This window comes from Staurois parvus, unplaced genomic scaffold, assembly GCF_062004578.1.
Source record: "Staurois parvus isolate SC_StPar_1 unplaced genomic scaffold, SC_StPar_1.0 ptg000447l, whole genome shotgun sequence".
Classification (NCBI taxonomy): domain Eukaryota; kingdom Metazoa; phylum Chordata; class Amphibia; order Anura; family Ranidae; genus Staurois; species Staurois parvus.
In genome coordinates this window covers 813,139-831,151 of record NW_028318243.1, presented here as the reverse complement: position 1 = coordinate 831,151, position 18,013 = coordinate 813,139, and the positions used below count along the sequence as shown (strand labels likewise).

Genomic DNA, 18,013 nt, shown 5'->3' with positions numbered 1-18,013 from the left:
ATTAATTGCTAGAGGTTACTGCATATCATTACCACTCACTGATTGGTTGCTATTAGTTACTGTGCATCATTACTACTTACATATTGATTGTTAGAAGTAACAGCACAACATTACAGCTAGAGATGAGCGAATTATTCAAAAATTTGATTCGGCTGATTCGCCGAATTTGCGGAATAAATTTGATTCGATGCAAATTTATTCGCTGCAAATTTAACTTATTAAAAGGGTTTCTAGGCTTCAGAGAGCCTTTATATTAGTGCAGAACACTGTACCTTTAATTTAAATGCCCTTGGAGTCTGCTGGGGAAGAGAAATAATACTGTCAGTCAGTATGACATGCAGATGAGTGCCGTCGATCTTAGAATCACCGCACACTTCACTCATTTGGGCAGTCACGGGGCACGACGAAGAAGAAGAAGATGAAGAAGAAGATGAAGAAGATGAAGAAGAAGAAGAAGAAGATGATGAAGAAGAAGAAGATGATGATGAAGAAGAAGAAGATGATGATGATGATGATGAAGAAGAAGAAGAAGGATAAGAAGAAGATGAGGATGAAGAAGAAGATGAGGATGAAGAAGAAGAAGAAGAAGATGAGGATGAAGAAGAAGAAGGATAAGAAGAAGAAGAAGAAGGATAAGAAGAAGAAGAAGATGAAGAAGATGAAGAAGAAGAAGAAGAAGAAGATGAGGATGAAGAAGAAGAAGAAGGATAAGAAGAAGAAGGATAAGAAGAAGAAGAAGATGAGGATAAAGAAGAAGAAGAAGAAGATGAGGATGAGGAAGAAGAAGAAGAAGATGAGGATGAGGATGAAGAAGAAGAAGAAGATGAGGATGAGGATGAAGAAGGATAAGAAGAAGAAGAAGAAGAAGAAGGATAAGAAGAAGAAGAAGATGAAGAAGATGAAGAAGAAGAAGAAGAAGGATAAGAAGATGAGGAAGATGAGGATGAGGAAGAAGAAGAAGAAGGATAAGAAGAAGAAGATGAGGATGAAGAAGAAGAAGATGAGGATGAGGATGAAGAAGAAGAAGAAGAAGAAGGATAAGAAGAAGAAGAAGAAAAAGAAGAAGGATAAGAAGAAGAAGAAGAAGAAGAAGGATAAGAGGAAGGATAAGAAGAAGAAGAAGAAGAAGGATAAGAAGAAGAAGAAGAAGAAGAAGAAGAAGGATAAGAAGAAGAAGGATAAGAAGAAGATGAGGAAGATGAGGAAGATGAGGATGAGGATGAAGAAGAAGAAGAAGTAGGATGAAAATAAGAAGAATTCCAGTACAGCAAAAAGTGTATCTGCAGAGAGCTCTGCTATTTCTGACAGTTCTCTGACAGTTCCTTCACATTTACAGCGGTTGAAACATTGTATCTATTTGTTTCCGAATAAAAACATCTGTATCCTAAATGGAAACAAATAGATACAATGTTTCAACCGCTGTAAATGTGAAGGAACTGTCAGAGAACTGTCAGAAATAGCGGAGCTCTCTGCAGGGACACTTTTTGCCGGCTGTAGAAGGGATGAAAATCGGCCGATCGGGAAAAATTCGATTCGTGCATCCGAAGTTTGCTAATTTTTGGATTCGGTGCGAATCGAATTTTTCCTAATATTCGAAACGAATTCCACTTTGCCAAGTTCGATTCGCTCATCTCTAATTACAGCTCACTGATTGTTTGCTAGAGATTACAGCACTTAAAAGAGAAGTAGGTCTTTTTTTTCCCCATATTTGTACTTACCTAGGTGGATGCAGCATCGGTCCAGTTGGCAAGTATGGGACAGTTGCTTTGGGCCCCACAACAATGACTGGGCACAGGGCAGCTGCCCCTTTTGCCCCTCCATAAAGATGGCCCTGTTCCTCCAGGCGGAGAAAAGCTATTCTAATTTATTGTTCCTCCCACTTGCACATCCATATCTTCTTAGAAACTAAATAAACAGTTTTCCATTATCTGGCTGTGTTTGGTTTGTGTCTGTAGAAGTAACACTTGGCTCTGCTCTCCCCTAGGTTTGCATTCGCCTCCAAATCTACAGTGGTGTGTGCACACACTCAATACTACAATCCAGAATCTTCAGGATTTCTCACAACGGCTGCAGGATAGTGTCCAAGATGTCTTGAGGCTTATGGAACAGGTGAATCACATGTCTTCCTTCTGAGCCTCCCAGGTCCTCCGAGCTTCTTCCTTTGGATGTAGGCCTTATATGTCCTGCATAGTATGCTAATGCCCACTGTGGTACTCATGATCCCTCCCTTGAACAATAAAGGGACAAAGTTTTATTTTAGTGCATTGTGTCCAAACCAGGCACACATCTTCCAGTTGTTTATACATGTTTTGTACTGTGTTTTATTTTTTTTAATAAAAGTTTAATAGTCTTTCTTTAATTGTGTTCCTTAATAACATCCTTTAAAGCTGACCTCCAGACTTCCCTTCTGTCTTGCACCATTGCACGGACTTCTTTCCTGTACTATAATTCCTTCCTCTGATTTCACTCACAATACAAAAAGTTTGTTAATCACTTACCTTAGGCCTAGATCCAGTCCAGAAGACTCCTCCAGCCGTAGCCAGCATTGGGGGTAAAGATGTCTACCCCCACTTGATAGTTTGACCACTTCAATATTCAGCGTAACCCCAGCGCTGGCTACGGCTGGAGATGTCTTCTGGACTGGATCTGGGCCACAGATAAGTGATTACCACACTTGTTTATTGTGAATGCATTTTATATTTATATTACTTTTTATTAAAGCCATCACTGCACTATTGGTGTGCTCTCTGCCTCTGGTTTTGTTTTCAAATGCAATGGTGGGATTCTCCAGACCAGCCTTTCACAACCTGGTTTTTGTGAGACCCTAGAGTACCTCCAAAGGTAGATAGGGGTTCATTGAGCAGGTAACCAGTGACACCAATGATCATTTTAGCTATATATAAAGGGACATTCTTCTCCCTGACCACAATTGTAAGGAAAATTCTTCCCACTAACAATGTAAGGAGTATTCTTCCCTCTGACCACCAATGTAAGGAAAATTCTTCCCACAAACAATGTAAGGAGCATTCTTTCCTCTGACCTCCAATGGAAGGACATTCTTTCTTCTGACCACCAATGTAAGGAGCATTCTTCCCTCTGACCACCAATGTAAGGGACATTCTTCCCACTGACCACCAATGTAAGGAACATTCTTCCCTCTAAGAACAATTGTAAGGAAAATTCTTCCCACAAACATTGTAAGGAATAGAGAAAAATGAACAGAGGGTGCCCCAGCCTAGGGCATTACCTTAAAAAATGTATTTATTAAATTATAAAAGTAGGTATTGTACTCACAAAATGACAATACAGTCAAAGGCACATCATGAAAGAACAGCTCTGTCCAAACCGCACTACGTGTCTGTCCGTAATGGGAACTCTGGACCTCCAACAGGCTGATGCATTTCAAGGACTTGTCTCTTCCTCAGAGTCACTCTCTCAGAGCCACTCCACTCGTGGCTCTGAGGAAGAGGCAAGTCCTCGAAACGCATCAGCCTGTTGGAGGTCCAGAGTTCCCATTACGGACAGACACGTAGTGCAGTTTGGACAGAACTGTTCTTTCAGGATGTTCCTTTGACTGTATCGTCAATTTGTGAGTACAATACCTACTTTTATCATTTAATAAATACTGATCACCAATGTAAGGAGCATTCTTCCCACTGACCTCCAATGTAAGGGACATTCTTCCCACTGACCACCAATGTAAGGGGCATTCTTCCCACTGATCACGAATGTAAGGAGCATTCTTCCCAATGATCACCAATGTAAGGAGCATTCTTCCCACTGATCACCAATGTAAGGGACATTCTTCCCACTGATCACCAATGTAAGGGACATTCTTCCCACTGATCACCAATGTAAGGAGCATTCTTCCCAATGATCACCAATGTAAGGAGCATTCTTCCCACTGATCACCAATGTAAGGGACATTCTTCCCACTGATCACCAATGTAAGGAGCATTCTTCCCAATGATCACCAATGCAAGGAGCATTCTTCCCAATGATCAACAATGTAAGGAGCATTCTTCCCATTGACCACCAATGTAAGGAGTGTTCTTCCCACTGACCATCAATGTAAGGGGCATTCTTCCCACTGACCACCAATGTAAGGAGCATTCTTCCCAATGATCACCAATGCAAGGAGCATTCTTCCCAATGATCACCAATGCAAGGAGCATTCTTCCCAATGATCAACAATGTAAGGAGCATTCTTCCCATTGACCACCAATGTAAGGAGTGTTCTTCCCACTGACCATCAATGTAAGGGGCATTCTTCCCACTGACCACCAATGTAAGGAACATTCGTTCCTCTGACCACCAATGTAAGGAGCATTCGTCCCTCTGACCACCAATGTAAGGAGCATTCTTCCCTCTGACCACCAATGTAAGGAGCATTCTTCCTACTGATCACCAATGTAAGGAACATTCTTCCCTCTGACCACCAATGTACAGGGCATTCTTCTCACTGACCACCAATGTAAGGAACATTCTTCCCTCTGACCACCAATGTAAGGAGCATTCTTCCCTCTGACCACCAATGTAAGGAACATTCTTCCCACTGACCACCAATGTAAGGAGCATTCTTCCCATTGATCACCAATGTAAGGAATATTCTTCCCTCTAACCACCAATGTAAGGAGCATTCTTCTCACTGACCACCAATGTAAGGAACATTCTTCCCATTGACCACCAATGTAAGGAGCATTCTTCCCTCTGACCACCAATGTAAGGAACATTCTTCCCACTGATAACCAATGTAAGGAACATTCTTCTCACTGACCACCTATGAAGGGTACTTTTTCCCACTGACCACCAATGTAAGGAACATTCTTCCCACTGACCACCAATGTAAGGAGCATTCCTCCCACTGATCACCAATGTAAGGGACATTCTTCCCACTGACCACCAATGTAAGGAACATTCTTCCCTCTGACCACCAATGTAAGGAACATTCTTCCCACTTTTAACCAATGTAAGGAACATTCTTCCCACTGACCACCTATGAAGGGTAATTTTTCCCACTGACAGCCAATGTAAGGAGCATTCTTCTCAGTGACCACCAATGTTAGGGACATTCTTCCCACTGACCACCAATGTAAGGAACATTCTTCCCACTGACCACCAATGTAAGGAACATTCTTCCCACCAGGGGAGGACTGACCATTTGGAAACTCGGGCACTGCCCGAGGGCCCAGGGTCAGTAGGGGGCCCCATGAGATGCCCCTGGTACCTTTTTCATAGGCTTTTTTGAGTTTGGGCAAGGACACAGGGGCCCCATGATCCCCTATTGCCCGGGGGCCCCATGAGTTGTCAGTCCGCCCCTGCTCATGACCCAATGCCTGGCCGTAGGAGGAAGCGAAAAGCTCCTTCTGGTAGTTATGACCCACATGTGTATATAGATGCCATTGTAGTCCCAAGGGGGGTGTCTAATGAATTTAAAGCCAGAGACCAAGTAAAAGCAGGTTTTGAATCCCTGATTCCCATGATAACTGTGAATAAAAATGTAGATAGGGATACCTATACTAATAATTCTGATTCTCCTGGCCCTGGTTGTATGCTGTGTTATACCATGTGTGAGGAAATTGATGAGCAAAGCTGTAGACAACAGTACACCTACCTTCTTGAACCAGGAGCAAGAGGATCTGCATATGATAGATGAAGAAACACCTTATACCCCAATACGGTCCCTCACCGCCAATAGGACAGGTGCGCTAGGCTTTATAGGGACAGAGTAAAATAGTCATTTTAAGGGGGACTGTGATGGATGTGGTAAAATGCCTATTTCGTTTCCTATTGAATATATATGTTGTGTGTATATTTTCTGCCTGCTGGGCTTTGTGGTACTTTAAGAAATCCTTGCTTAAGAAATGTCTGCTCACATGCACGACCCCCTCCCATCGTGCCAATCTGAGACAAAGGAATGTTTTTCTTTCTATAGATAAGACTTGGAAGAAGATCACACCTACTGTATGCTCTGACGAAGATTGTTTTCGTGTGGAAATGACCAATCAAAGACTAATATAATGCGTATGCTGTTCTCACATGACTCTTGCATCATTTTGCATATATAAGCTCACTTTCTCATTATAATAAACTAGAAGTGTTCATAGACTGAACTTGTGTGTCAGCGTGAGTCTCTTCCAGTGTGCGCACATTCTAAAGTTAGCTAGAATGATTTAAATGGACAGGAGCAGATAATCAATGGACATTTTTAATCCTTATCTAATTCATAATGATAATGGTTTAGAGGGGTTTGGTAGGTCCCATTAGAGGTGAATTATGTACCGATGATGGTTTGGTTTGGTAGGTCCCATTAGAGGTGAATTATGTACCAATGATGGTTTGGTTTGGTAGGTCCCATTAGCAGTTCCCTGTTTAGCGATGATGGTTTGGTAGGTAATCAGAGGTGTTCTGCCTGATAAGGTCGGTGACATTCTGGGGCTCTAATGCAGTATGATTCTACAGCACGGTCCATTGGCACATTGTCCGCCCGCGAAGAATGGGGAGGAGCAGAATGCCTTGCACATTCCTCCTGTAATCCTGCACTGGTTGTCAAGCTCTTCACCAGCATCATCTAGAAATGAAAAGGCCAATCTAGTTAAAGAAAGAACACTGGTTTTCCACACACAAAGAAAAAAAAAAAAATCAGTGATCAAAACAATTTTTTTTACCAAACAATATGTACTTTTATAAAATACACAGCCTAATTAAACCCTACAGTTGCTACAGTAGCAATTTTTTTCTAGTTTCTAAAAGAGCAGGTAAGAGAACTTTTCTTTCTCCTCATTGAGGAGGTTACTCTCTCCGTCAAATTCAACCTTGTAGGTTCAAGTAGGGGATCAGTCGACAAAGTGGATTTAACCAATTCAATACCGGGGCAATTTTACACCTTCCTGCCCAGGCCAGTTTTCAGCGCTCTCACACTTTGAATGACAATTGCGCGGTCATACAACATTGTACCCAAGCTAAAATGTTATCATTTTCTTCACACAACTAGAGCTTTCTTTTGGTGGTATTTAATCACCACTGGGGGTTTATTTGTTGCTAAATTAACAAAAAAAGACCAAAAATTTTGAAAAAAAAACACGTTTTTCTTTGTTTCTGTTATAAAAGTTAGGCCAAGATGTATTCTGCTACATGTCTTTGGTGAAAATAACCCAAATTAGGATGTATTATTTAGTTTGTAGAAAAGTTATAGAGTTCACAAACTATGGTATAGATCTGAATATTGATCAATCCTGAAGTACTGACAGGCAATCTAATTTCTTGAGGTCCAAGAATGTCAGAATAGTACAGATATCCCCAAATGTCAGAACGGTACAGATATCCCCCAAATGTCAGGACAGGACAGATATCCCCCAAATGTCAGGACGGTACAGATATCCCCCAAATGTCAGGACAGGACAGATATCCCCCAAATGTCAGGACAGGACAGATATCCCCCAAATGTCAGAACGGTACAGATATCCCCCAAATGTCAGAACGGTACAGATATCCCCCAAATGTCAGGACAGTACAGATATCCCCCAAATGTCAGGACGGTACAGATATCCCCCAAATGTCAGAACGGTACAGATATCCCCCAAATGTCAGGACAGTACAGATATCCCCCAAATGACCCCTTTTTGCAGAGTAGACAGTCCGAGGTACTTCATAAGAGACATGGCAAGTTTTTTGAAGTTGTATTTTTTTTGTCATAATTTTTCGGAAAATTAAAAAATTAAAAAAATTAGTTTCACTATTTTTTTTTTACATATTGTCACCAGTGCAGTACAGCGTCATCATATAACTGGCATGGCGGTGATCAGGGACACTGACTGGTGACAGTATGAATTATTTTTTATTAAATTTTTGTTTCTTTTTTTTAAGATTTTTTTTTCATATTTTACTATGACCAAAGTAGTACAATGTTACCATAGTAACATTGTACTACTTTGGGGAAGTGATCAGTATTTTTTTTTTTTTTTTTACACAATTTGCTTATAGCAAAGAATTACTTTGCTATAAGCAAGCATTTACCTGAATGACATCAATTCATTCAGGGTTTTTTTTTTTGTGCTTAGCTGTGATTTGGCCACAGCTAATCACATGACATGTGCATGTGATTAGCTGTGACCATTCACAGCTAGACACTAGTATACAATGGATGGCATGAATGAAGCCATCCATTGTATACAACTGTCATGTGACCTGCTGTGATTGTTCACAACAAGTCACATGGTACCGGCAACAGGGGACCGTACTCAGATCTGTCATCGGCCGTGTCCGAGGTACACGGCCAGTGACAGATCGCGCCACTGCGCGGCTCTGCAGGAGCGCAATCTGCGCATGTGTGGGAGGACGCCATATGGCGTCCACCCGGAACACTGATGACATTTGCTGGCCGCCATTCGGCTATAGGGGGGGCGGCAAATGGTTAAACATGCTTGAGACAAACGTACATCTACAGCAGCCTTTCTCAACCTTTTCAACACAGAGGAACCCTTGAAATAACTTTCCGGTCTCAGGGAACCCCTGCTAAAAGTGACTATATCTACAACTCATGATACATTGGTGTGATGGCCAGTGGGAAGAATGCTCCTTACATTTGGGGCCACTGAGAAGAATTTCCCCCTTACAGGTAGCTAAAAAGATCAATGGTGTCAGTGGGAACTTACCTGAGAGGCTGAAATTGCTCAAGGAACCCCTAGCAACCTTTGGAGGAAGCCTAGGGTTCCATTTTAAGTTGTTGCCGATAGAGGAATAGTGTAGAAATCTTCCCATGAGGTCACCTATTCTGGTGGCAACTGTCCTAGAGGAGAAGCCCCTAGGAGGTTTTAACAATTCCTCACTCTTCCCCCCTCCTCAGACAATGGCTTTTTTTTATATGCTTCCAAAGATGTTGACATTTTCATTATTTGTTCATCTCATTACCCGAGAGAGAATAAGCTACGTATATGCTAACCAATTATTCACTTTGAGGGACTAGCGAGCTACACCTACAAGCAATGGTAGAGGGCGCCTGTGCAACCGGGCTTGATGATGCCGGTATTACATTAACCCCTTGCCGTCCGCCTGCTGTTTATAAACGGCAGGGCGGTGGCAGTCCAGGGGCGGGTTGCCGTTCAGAAACGGCACCCGCCTTTTCTAGCTGTGCGCGCTCCCTGGGAGCGATCCGGTGCCCGCTGTGTCCTCCGGACACAGTGAAACACCGATCGTCGGACGGGACCTCTGTACGAGGTCCCGATCATGTGATCACTGATTGGCCAATCAGTGATCACATGCAAAGTAGTAAGCAAGATGTCACTTGTGACATCATTGCTTACTACAAGTGAAATCTGTGAATGATCACAGAGGTCACATGGTACAAGGCTATTCACAACAGCCTTGTACCATGTGACAAGCTGTGACCAATCACAGCTCACTCAATACTCCTCAATGACTGCAAGAATGCAGACAGAGAGAAAGAGAAATGATTGCTTTTACATCCTATATAGGTGTAAAAGAAATCAGTGTGTAAAAAAAAAAAAAAAAATCTTCATCACCCCCCACAAGTAGTACAGTGTCTCCATGGTGACACTGTACTGCTAGGGTGACAGTATGTAAAAAAAAAAATAAAAATAAAAAATAATAATAAAAAAAAATATAATAAAAATGTAAAAAAATTTTTTAAAATTATAATTTTTGGTTATAAACTAATTTGGATTTTTTTTTTTACAAAAAAAATAACGGAATAAATTTTGGCCAAGATTTATGATGAAATATTATTTATTTGCAAAATTGTATAAGAAAAACACTTTTTTCAAAATTTTTGGACATTTTCATTTACATAGTAAAAAAAATTAAAATCCCAGCGGTGAATAAATACCACCAAAATAAAGCTTTATCTGTCTCAAAAAAATGGTAAAAAATTCATATGGGTACAGTATTGCATGACCGCGCAATTGTCATTCAAAGTGTGATAGCACTGAAAGCTGAAAATTGCCCTGGACAGGAAGGGGGTGAAAGTGTCCGGACAGGAAGTGGTTAAAGTTGAACTCCCAATAATTCTGCCACATTCTAACATGTTCTGGCTTACAATCGGTTAAGTCCAACAAGGCGCATGCCACCTTGTGCACTTAGCTCTTTTATGTATAATTGACAGTTTTGTTGAGCCCTGTGAGTACAGCTGTTGCTATACTGCTGGCGCTCTGACAAGAGAGATTCTGCTTTCCCACACAGCAGTGGCACTGCCCGTCCCTTCCCTCTGCTGTCTATTCACAGACGGCTTTGTATTTTGTGAATCGGTTTCCATAATACAAATCACTCTATGATTGGGCAGGATGAGGGGAGGGGTTGGCAAGGCAGGCTGCATGTGACTCTGGAGCTGCCGGAGCTGAGACCAGAATATTCTGTATGACACAACTGCAAACCTACCAGGACATGGCCATCCGCCTAAACTGACCGGCCGGGCAAGGAGAACATTCATCAGTGAAGCAGCCAAGAGACCCATGGGAACTCTGGAGGAGCTGCAGAGATCCACAGCTCAGGTGGGAGAAACTATTAGTCATGCACTCCAAAAATCTGGCCTTTATGGAAGAGGGGCAAGAAGAAAGCCATTGTTGAAAGAAAGCCATGAGAAGTCCAGTTTGCAATTTGCGAGAAGCCATGTGGGGGACACAGCAAACGTGGAAGAAGGGGCTCTGGTCAGAGGAGGTGTCAGGGCAGGGCTGTGGAACGGACAGGTAGGCCTAGTGGCAGGGTAAGGCACTGGCTGACGGCAACCACCACCAACAGACCGAAGTCCCTCAGGGTGCGGAGTCTAAGTCCCAGGCTGCCCTTCACCAGGACCCCTGATGGTGGGGATGGACTTGACGCAGCCAGGAACCAGGTCGTGGCCCCCGAGACACCCCGGCTGCGGTAATGGCCGCCGCCAATGGTGTGTAGCTGGTGAGAATGACAATAGCGTAGTCAGGCAAGCCGAGTCGACAACAACAGGACAAAACAGTACAGAACAGTAGACAGAGAATCACAGGTCACGGGCCGGGTTCAGCAACGGAAGGTCAGATCGAAGGAAAACACAGAGAATGGTCTTAGTCACAAGCCGAGTCAGAATACCAGAAGAGTCACGAGCATATACACAGAGCTGTAGCAAGACAAAGACACAAGACACAAGTGCAAAGAGCATGTGCGGATCACAGGCTTATATGTACTCAGCCACACCCCTCTGGGGGATGGACCTCAGAGACCTGAAGGCATAAAAGCTTCCCACCATGCTCAGCAGAAATCCAAGATGGATGCCAGCACATGGAGTAACATAACCTCTGGGAAAAGGTAGGACCTTGACAGGAGGCCAAAATGGAACTTTTTTGCCTAAAAGCAAAATGCTGTGTGTGGCGAAAAACTAACACGGCACATCACCCTGAACACACCATCCCCACTGTGAAACATGGTGGTGGCAGCATCATGTGGTGGGGATGCTTTTCTTCAGCAGGGACAGGGAAGCTGGTCAGAGTTGATGGGAAGATGGATGGAGCTAAATACAGGGAAATCTTAGAAGAAAACCTGTCAGAGTCTGCAAAAGACTTGAGACTGGGGCGGAGGTTCCCCTTCCAGCAGGACAATGACCCAAAACATCCAGCCAGAGCTACAATGGAATGGTTCAGATCAAAGCATCTTCCTGTGTTAGAATAGCCCAGTCACAGTCCAGACCCAAATCCAATGGAGAATCTGTGGCCAGACCTGCAAATTGCTGTTCCCAGATGCTCTCCATCCAATCTGACAGAGCTTGAGTGATTCTGCAAAGAAGAATGGGCAGCAATGTCCCTCTCTACATGTGCAAAGAGACATCCCCAAAAAAGACTTGCAGCTGGAATTGCAGCCAAAGGGGGTCCTACAAAGTACTGACTCCGGGGGGGGGGGGAATACAAATGCCGCCACACTTTTCACAGATTTATTGGTCACAAATGTTGAAAACCGTTTCTCAAGTTCCTTCCACTTCACAATTATGTGCCACTTTGTGTCGGTCCATCACATCCAGTCCCAATAAATACATTGTAACATGACAACATGGGGAACATTTCAAGGGGTATGAATACTTTTTCAACTGTATACAGTTATGGTCCTGATGAGGTTAACTAGCCTTTGCCTGTCTTTGGCCTGGCCTGACATATGATAGCGGCTGCTGTGGATGAGAGAAGACGACTCTGAGTCCTTCAGCATTGTCCTCCCAGCTCAGATATCACCTCGGCGTCATTCCTAACCTTTCATAGCTCGCTCTTCTGTGTCCACCAACACCGCCCATAGTACTTAATTTACCAATGACCAATGAGAACTCATGCATTTGCGGTGGTGGGAGGGGCCAGATCTGGCAGATCCCTACCAATACATACATTATTTAACAGGGGGTTCAAGTGAGAAAAAAAATGTAGCCTTTGCAACACGTGCATCAGCAGAAGGGCAGGCTTTAACCATTTACCCTCCTGAGGATTTCCCCCCTTCCTGACCAGACCATTTGTAACGTTACGGCGCTGCGTTGCTTTAACTGACAATTGCGCGGTCATGCAACACTCACATTAAATTTACATCCTTTTTTTCCCACAAATGGAGCTTTCTTTCGGTGGTATTTGATCGCCTCTGCGGTTTTTATTTTTTGCGCTATAAAAAAAACCCCAAAAATTTTGAGAAAAAAACAATATTTTGGACTTTCTGCTATTAAACATTTCTAGTAAACAAATGTAAAAATATCAAATTTCATCATAAATTTCGGCCAAAATGTATTCTGCTCCATGTCTTTGCTAAAAAAAATCCTGATCCGTGTAAATTAATTGGTTTACGTGAAAGTTATAGCGTTTACAAATGGCGGTATATATACTGGGATTTTTTTTTCCTACTAGTAATGGCAGCGATCAGCGACTTATAGCGGGACTGCGGCGGCCATTCTGACACTGGGGGGGGGGGGGGGGGACTGACTTGGTGTCACTGACATCCCCAGTGACACCAATACACAGTGATCTTTGCTAATAAAAATCACTAACACTGTACTAATGACACTGGGCAGAAAGGGGTTAACATGGACGATCAAAGGGTTAACTGTGTGTAGGGAGTGTTTTATTGGGGGCGAGGCGCTTCACTGTAAGCACACTGCTCTGGATAGCTGTGCTGTGCCTGGCTGTGTCTCCCACAGTAAATATACTGTGGGCAGTGTGGGGGGTGGCAAGCAGTTAACCGCTACTACAGGGCAACAGCGGTGCGCAAAATACGTGATTTTGCATCTCCGGGTAGGGGGCGCGCGCGAGCAGCGTACACGCCCTACCCATACCTCTATTTGCGGCCGCGGCTGTCAATCACCAGGCCCTGGTCGGTAATTACTCGCTGGTGCCCGGTGTTTTCTGAGGATCTCCAACAGGGAAGAGGACTGCTTTGTTTACTAACAGTCCTCCTCCCTGTCAGCACCGGCACACTGCACAGCACAGCCATCCAGAGCAGTGTGATTACAAGCACACCCCCCTCCCCTATTAGAACACTCCCAGCCCACAGTTAACCCTTTGATCGCCCCTCATATTAACCCCTTCCTGCCCAGTGCCATTAGTACAGTGTCAGTGCTTTTTTTTTTTAGCACTGATCACTGTATTGGTGTCACTGGGGATGTCAGTGAGTGACACCAGATCAGTCCCCCCCCCCCCCCCAGTGTCAGAATGTCCGCCACCAGGGGTGGACTGACAACTCATGGGGCCCCCGGGCAATAGGGGATCATGGGGCTCCTGAGTCCTTGCCCAAACTCAAAAAAGCCTATGAAAAGGTACCAGGGGCATCTCATTGGGGCCCCCTACTGACCCCGGGCTCTTGGGCAGTGCCCGAGTTTCCAAATGGTCAGTCCGCTCCTGTCCGCCGCAGTCCCGCTATAAGTCACTGATTGCCGCCATTACTAGTAAAAAAAATCTCAGTATCTATACCGCCATTTGTAAATGCTATTAATTACACGCAAACCAATTAATTTACACGTATTGCCATTTTTTTTACAGCAAAGACACGGAGCAGAATATATTTTGGCCTAAATTTATGATGAAATTTGATTTTTTACTGGACATGTTTAATAGCAAAAAGTCCAAAATATTGTTTTTTTCTCAAAATTCTTTTTTTCTTATAGCGCAAAAAAAAAAAAAAACGCACAGGCTATCAAATACTACAGAAAGAAAGCTCAATTCATGGGAAAAAAAAGAACGTAAATTTCATTTGGGTGTGGCGTTGCACAACCGCGCAATTGTCCTGGGCACACTCATACACTCCCATGGCTTCAATTATCACCTCTATGCTGACGACACCCAAATTTACCTCTCCACCCCTCTCTTCACCCCCACTATCTCCGCCCGCATCACTCACCTCCTAAACGACATCTCAGACTGGATGTCGCTCCATTTCCTCAAGCTTAACCTCTCCAAAACCGAGCTCCTCATCTTTCCCCCTGCCCACCCCCCCCCCCCCCCAGCCTATCCATCACCACCACCAACACCACTATCATTCCCGCCCCGCAAGCCAAAATCCTTGGCGTCATTCTTGACTCGAACCTTGCCTTCCTCCCTCATGTCAAGTCACTTACAAACACATGCAGGCTCCATCTCCGCAATATCGCCAAGATACGCTCCTTCCTCACCCCAGACACCACCAAACTTCTTGTACACTCCCTCATCATCTCACGCCTTGACTACTGCAACTCTCTTCTCATTGGCCTACCCAAGTGCAGGCTCTCCCCGCTCCAGACCATCCTGAACTCAGCGGCCAGACTCATCCACCTCACCACCCGCTCCACCTCTGCCACCCCCCTCTGCCTCTCCCTCCACTGGCTCCCGATTGCCCAACGCATCAAATTTAAACTTCTAATCCTGACCTACAAAGCAGTTCACAACACTGCCCCTGACTACCTCACCAACCTGATCCCCAAGTACCGCCCTACCCGTACCCTTCGCTCTTCACAGGACCTCCTTCTATCCTGCTCCCTGGTCTCCTCCTCCCATGCACGACTGCAGGACTTCTCCAGGTCTTCCCCTATCCTCTGGAACTCACTGCCCCAATCCATCCGACTGTCGCCTTCCCTCCCCACGTTCAGGCGCTCCCTCAAAACCCATCTTTTCAGGGAAGCCTACCCCACCCTCACCTAACGGCCTTTCTCCCTCATTCCTCCCACCACTTCATCCCCCTCAGCCACTTCATTCCCCTCAGCCACTTCATTCCCCTCAGCCACTTCCTATTGTTCCACTGCCCCCTCCCTCCTAGATTGTAAGCTTGAAAGAGTAGGGCCCTCTTACCCCTCGTACGCTGTCTGTCTTTGTTGTACTGTGCCATGTATTGTCCCCTATTGTACAGCGCTGAGCAAACCCTTTGGCGCTATATAAATTCGATGTAATAATAATAATAATAATTGTCAGTTAAACTAACGCAGCGCCATAACGCAAAAAAAAAAAAATGGCCTGGTCAGGAAGGGAGGGGGAATCCTCAGAAGGGGGAGGGGTTAAATTACCGTTCATGGCCGTTCCAAAGCAGCCAGAATTCACGCAAGCATCCATACCAGAACCTTCTCCAAGGTGAGTGTCCAGGATGGATGTTCGGGAGGACCCCATGCAACAAACAAAAAAAAAGACTTGTGGGGTCTTCCCCAAAACCCATACTAGACCCTTCTCTTGGTATAGATGTAAGAGGGCGCTCAAAAAAAGAAAAATAAACTTTGTGGCGCCCCCCCAAAATAAAAACTTACATCAGGCCATTATCTTTGAGTGGTAGGATTTAAGAGGGACCCCATGCAAAGAGAAAAGAAAACTTTGTTGGATTCCAACCCTCACTTAGCTGAGTGTCCCCCAATTTAAGGTGGAACCACATGCAAACCCCCCCCCCAAAAAAGAACAAAAATCTTTTTAGGGCTCCTCCAAAATTCATCCTGGACCCTTATCCTTGATGGATGTCTGGTGTGGATTTTAGGAGGGAACCCAATGTAACATAAAACAAAACTTGACCCCGTTATTCCATCCAAAATGGGAAAAATGTAAAAATGGGGTCCCCCCTGGGTAAGGCGTGTCCCCCACCTGTCCGAGGAAGTACAATGGAACAGATCATGGTTCTCCCTCACTGTTTGGGGCCGTTTTCAGGTTCTCAGAGATTCTTGTTTAGTTGGCTGAGAACGGCAGAACTACAGGACTGGGATGAGGGGCCCTCTGCACTAATATTGGGTCCCTGTATTACCTACCTATGGCACATTTAACATAACTTGTCATCAGACTCACCTGCTGGGGCCCCTACAGTACACAGGAGGAGGGCCAGGAGCAGAGGGAGCGCAGATCCTGACATCTTCTGTCTGACTGTCCCAGATCCAGGAAGAGAAGCTGAAAGAGATCTGGAAGATCCAGATTGGCAACCTCATGACAGCACGCCGCTGGGTCACCGGTGAACCCCGTCACTGCCGGATCACTGAGCAATGGATTAACCCCATCACTGCCGGATCACCGATTAACCCCGTCACTGCTGGATCACTGAGCAATGGATTAACCCCATCACTGCCAGATCACCAATTAACCCCATCACTGCCAGATCACTGAGCAATGGATTAACCCCATCACTGCCAGATCACCGATTAACCCCATCACTGCTGGATCACTGAGCAACGGATTAACCCCGTCACTGCCGGATCATCGATTAACCTTGTCACTGCTGGATCACTGAGCAACGGATTAACCCCGTCACTGCTGGATCACCGATTAACCCCGTCTCTGCTGGATCACTGAGCAACGGATTAACCCCGCACTGCCGGATCATCGATTAACCTTGTCACTGCTGGATCACTGAGCAACGGATTAACCCCGTCACTGCCGGATCACCGATTAACCCCGTCTCTGCTGGATCACTGAGCAACGGATTAACCCCATCACTGCCGGATCACCGATTAACCCCGTCACTGCTGGATCACTGAGCAACGGATTAACCCCATCACTGCCGGATCACCGATTAACCCCGTCACTGCTGGATCGCCGATTAACCCCATCACTGCCGGATCACTGAGCAACGGATTAACCCCGTCACTGCCGGATCACTGAGCAACGGATTAACCCCGTCACTGCCGGGTCACTGAGCACCGGTTTAACCCCGTCACTGCCGGATCACTGAGCAACGGATTAACCCCGTGACTGCCGGGTCACTGACTGCCGGGTCACTGAGCAATGGATTAACCTCATCACTGCCAGGTCACTGAGCAACAGATTAACCTCATCACTGCCAGATTACTGAGCAATAGATTAACCCCGTCACTACCGGATCACTGAGCATCAGATTAACTCCATCACTGCCGGATCACTGAGCAAAGGATTAACCCCATCACTGCCGGATCACTGAGCAAAGGATTAACCCCATCACTGCCGGATCACTGAGCAATGGATTAACCCCATCACTGCCGGATCACTGAGCAATGGATTAACCCCATCACTGCCGGATCACAGAGCAATGGATTAACCCCACCACTGCTGGATCACTGAGCAACAGATTAACCCTGTCACTGTCAGATCACTGAGCAACGGATTAACCCCATCACTGCCAAATCATCTTGCTGGGGAGGCACAATTTGACATGTTTGCGCTGGACTCTAAGAGACCTTGTTCCGGTACTGCCTCCTTGTAATGTCCTCTGTGAGCTCCCAAACCTCTCCTTTTCCTTCTCTTTTCTAGTCATCTGGAACACTCAGTGCATGTTATTGGCAGTCATTTCCATTGCTTTATACACAATATACATCCCATAGTTCATCTCGGGTGTAAAAAGAGTGTGGCTACATTACATTAGGACAATCGAGAACAAACATAGCCACCTTCCAACAGGAAGTCAGATCACAGCAACAACAAAAATGAGGAATTTTTAGATTTGGAGGAGGGTGAGAGACAGGGGCAGACTGGCAACTCATGGGGCCCCTGGGCAATAGGGGATCATGGGGCCCCTGCGTCCTCGCCCACACTCCAACCACACCCAAAAAAGCCTATGAATGGTACCAGGGGCATCTCATGGGGCCCCTTACTGACCCCGGGCC

General features: G+C 45.1%; 2 protein-coding genes across 5 annotated transcripts in view; one reads left to right on the top strand and one right to left on the bottom strand.

Moving 5' to 3' along the window:
* LOC149453588 (uncharacterized) overlaps window positions 1–6,113 on the top strand; it is a 32,174-nt gene extending 26,061 nt beyond the window's left edge. For 3 of the 4 annotated variants that reach the window (XM_089688156.1, XM_089688155.1, XM_089688153.1), the window contains 2 exons: window positions 1,985–2,109; window positions 5,936–6,113. In XM_089688156.1, the coding sequence (XP_089544282.1) occupies window positions 1,985–2,109; window positions 5,936–6,001 (191 nt within the window). In that variant the 3' untranslated portion in view covers window positions 6,002–6,113. Of the gene's footprint in view, window positions 1–1,984; window positions 2,360–5,935 lie in introns of those variants that run through there. The other variant, XM_089688154.1, reaches the window with a different exon arrangement.
* A 77-nt stretch (window positions 6,114–6,190) lies between these two features.
* Window positions 6,191–18,013, bottom strand: part of LOC149453587 (ecto-ADP-ribosyltransferase 5-like) — an 82,968-nt gene continuing 71,145 nt past the window's right edge. The window contains exon 5 of the mRNA XM_089688151.1: window positions 6,191–6,571. Coding sequence (XP_089544277.1) covers window positions 6,441–6,571 — 131 coding nt within the window. The 3' untranslated portion in view covers window positions 6,191–6,440. The remainder of the gene's footprint in view (window positions 6,572–18,013) is intronic.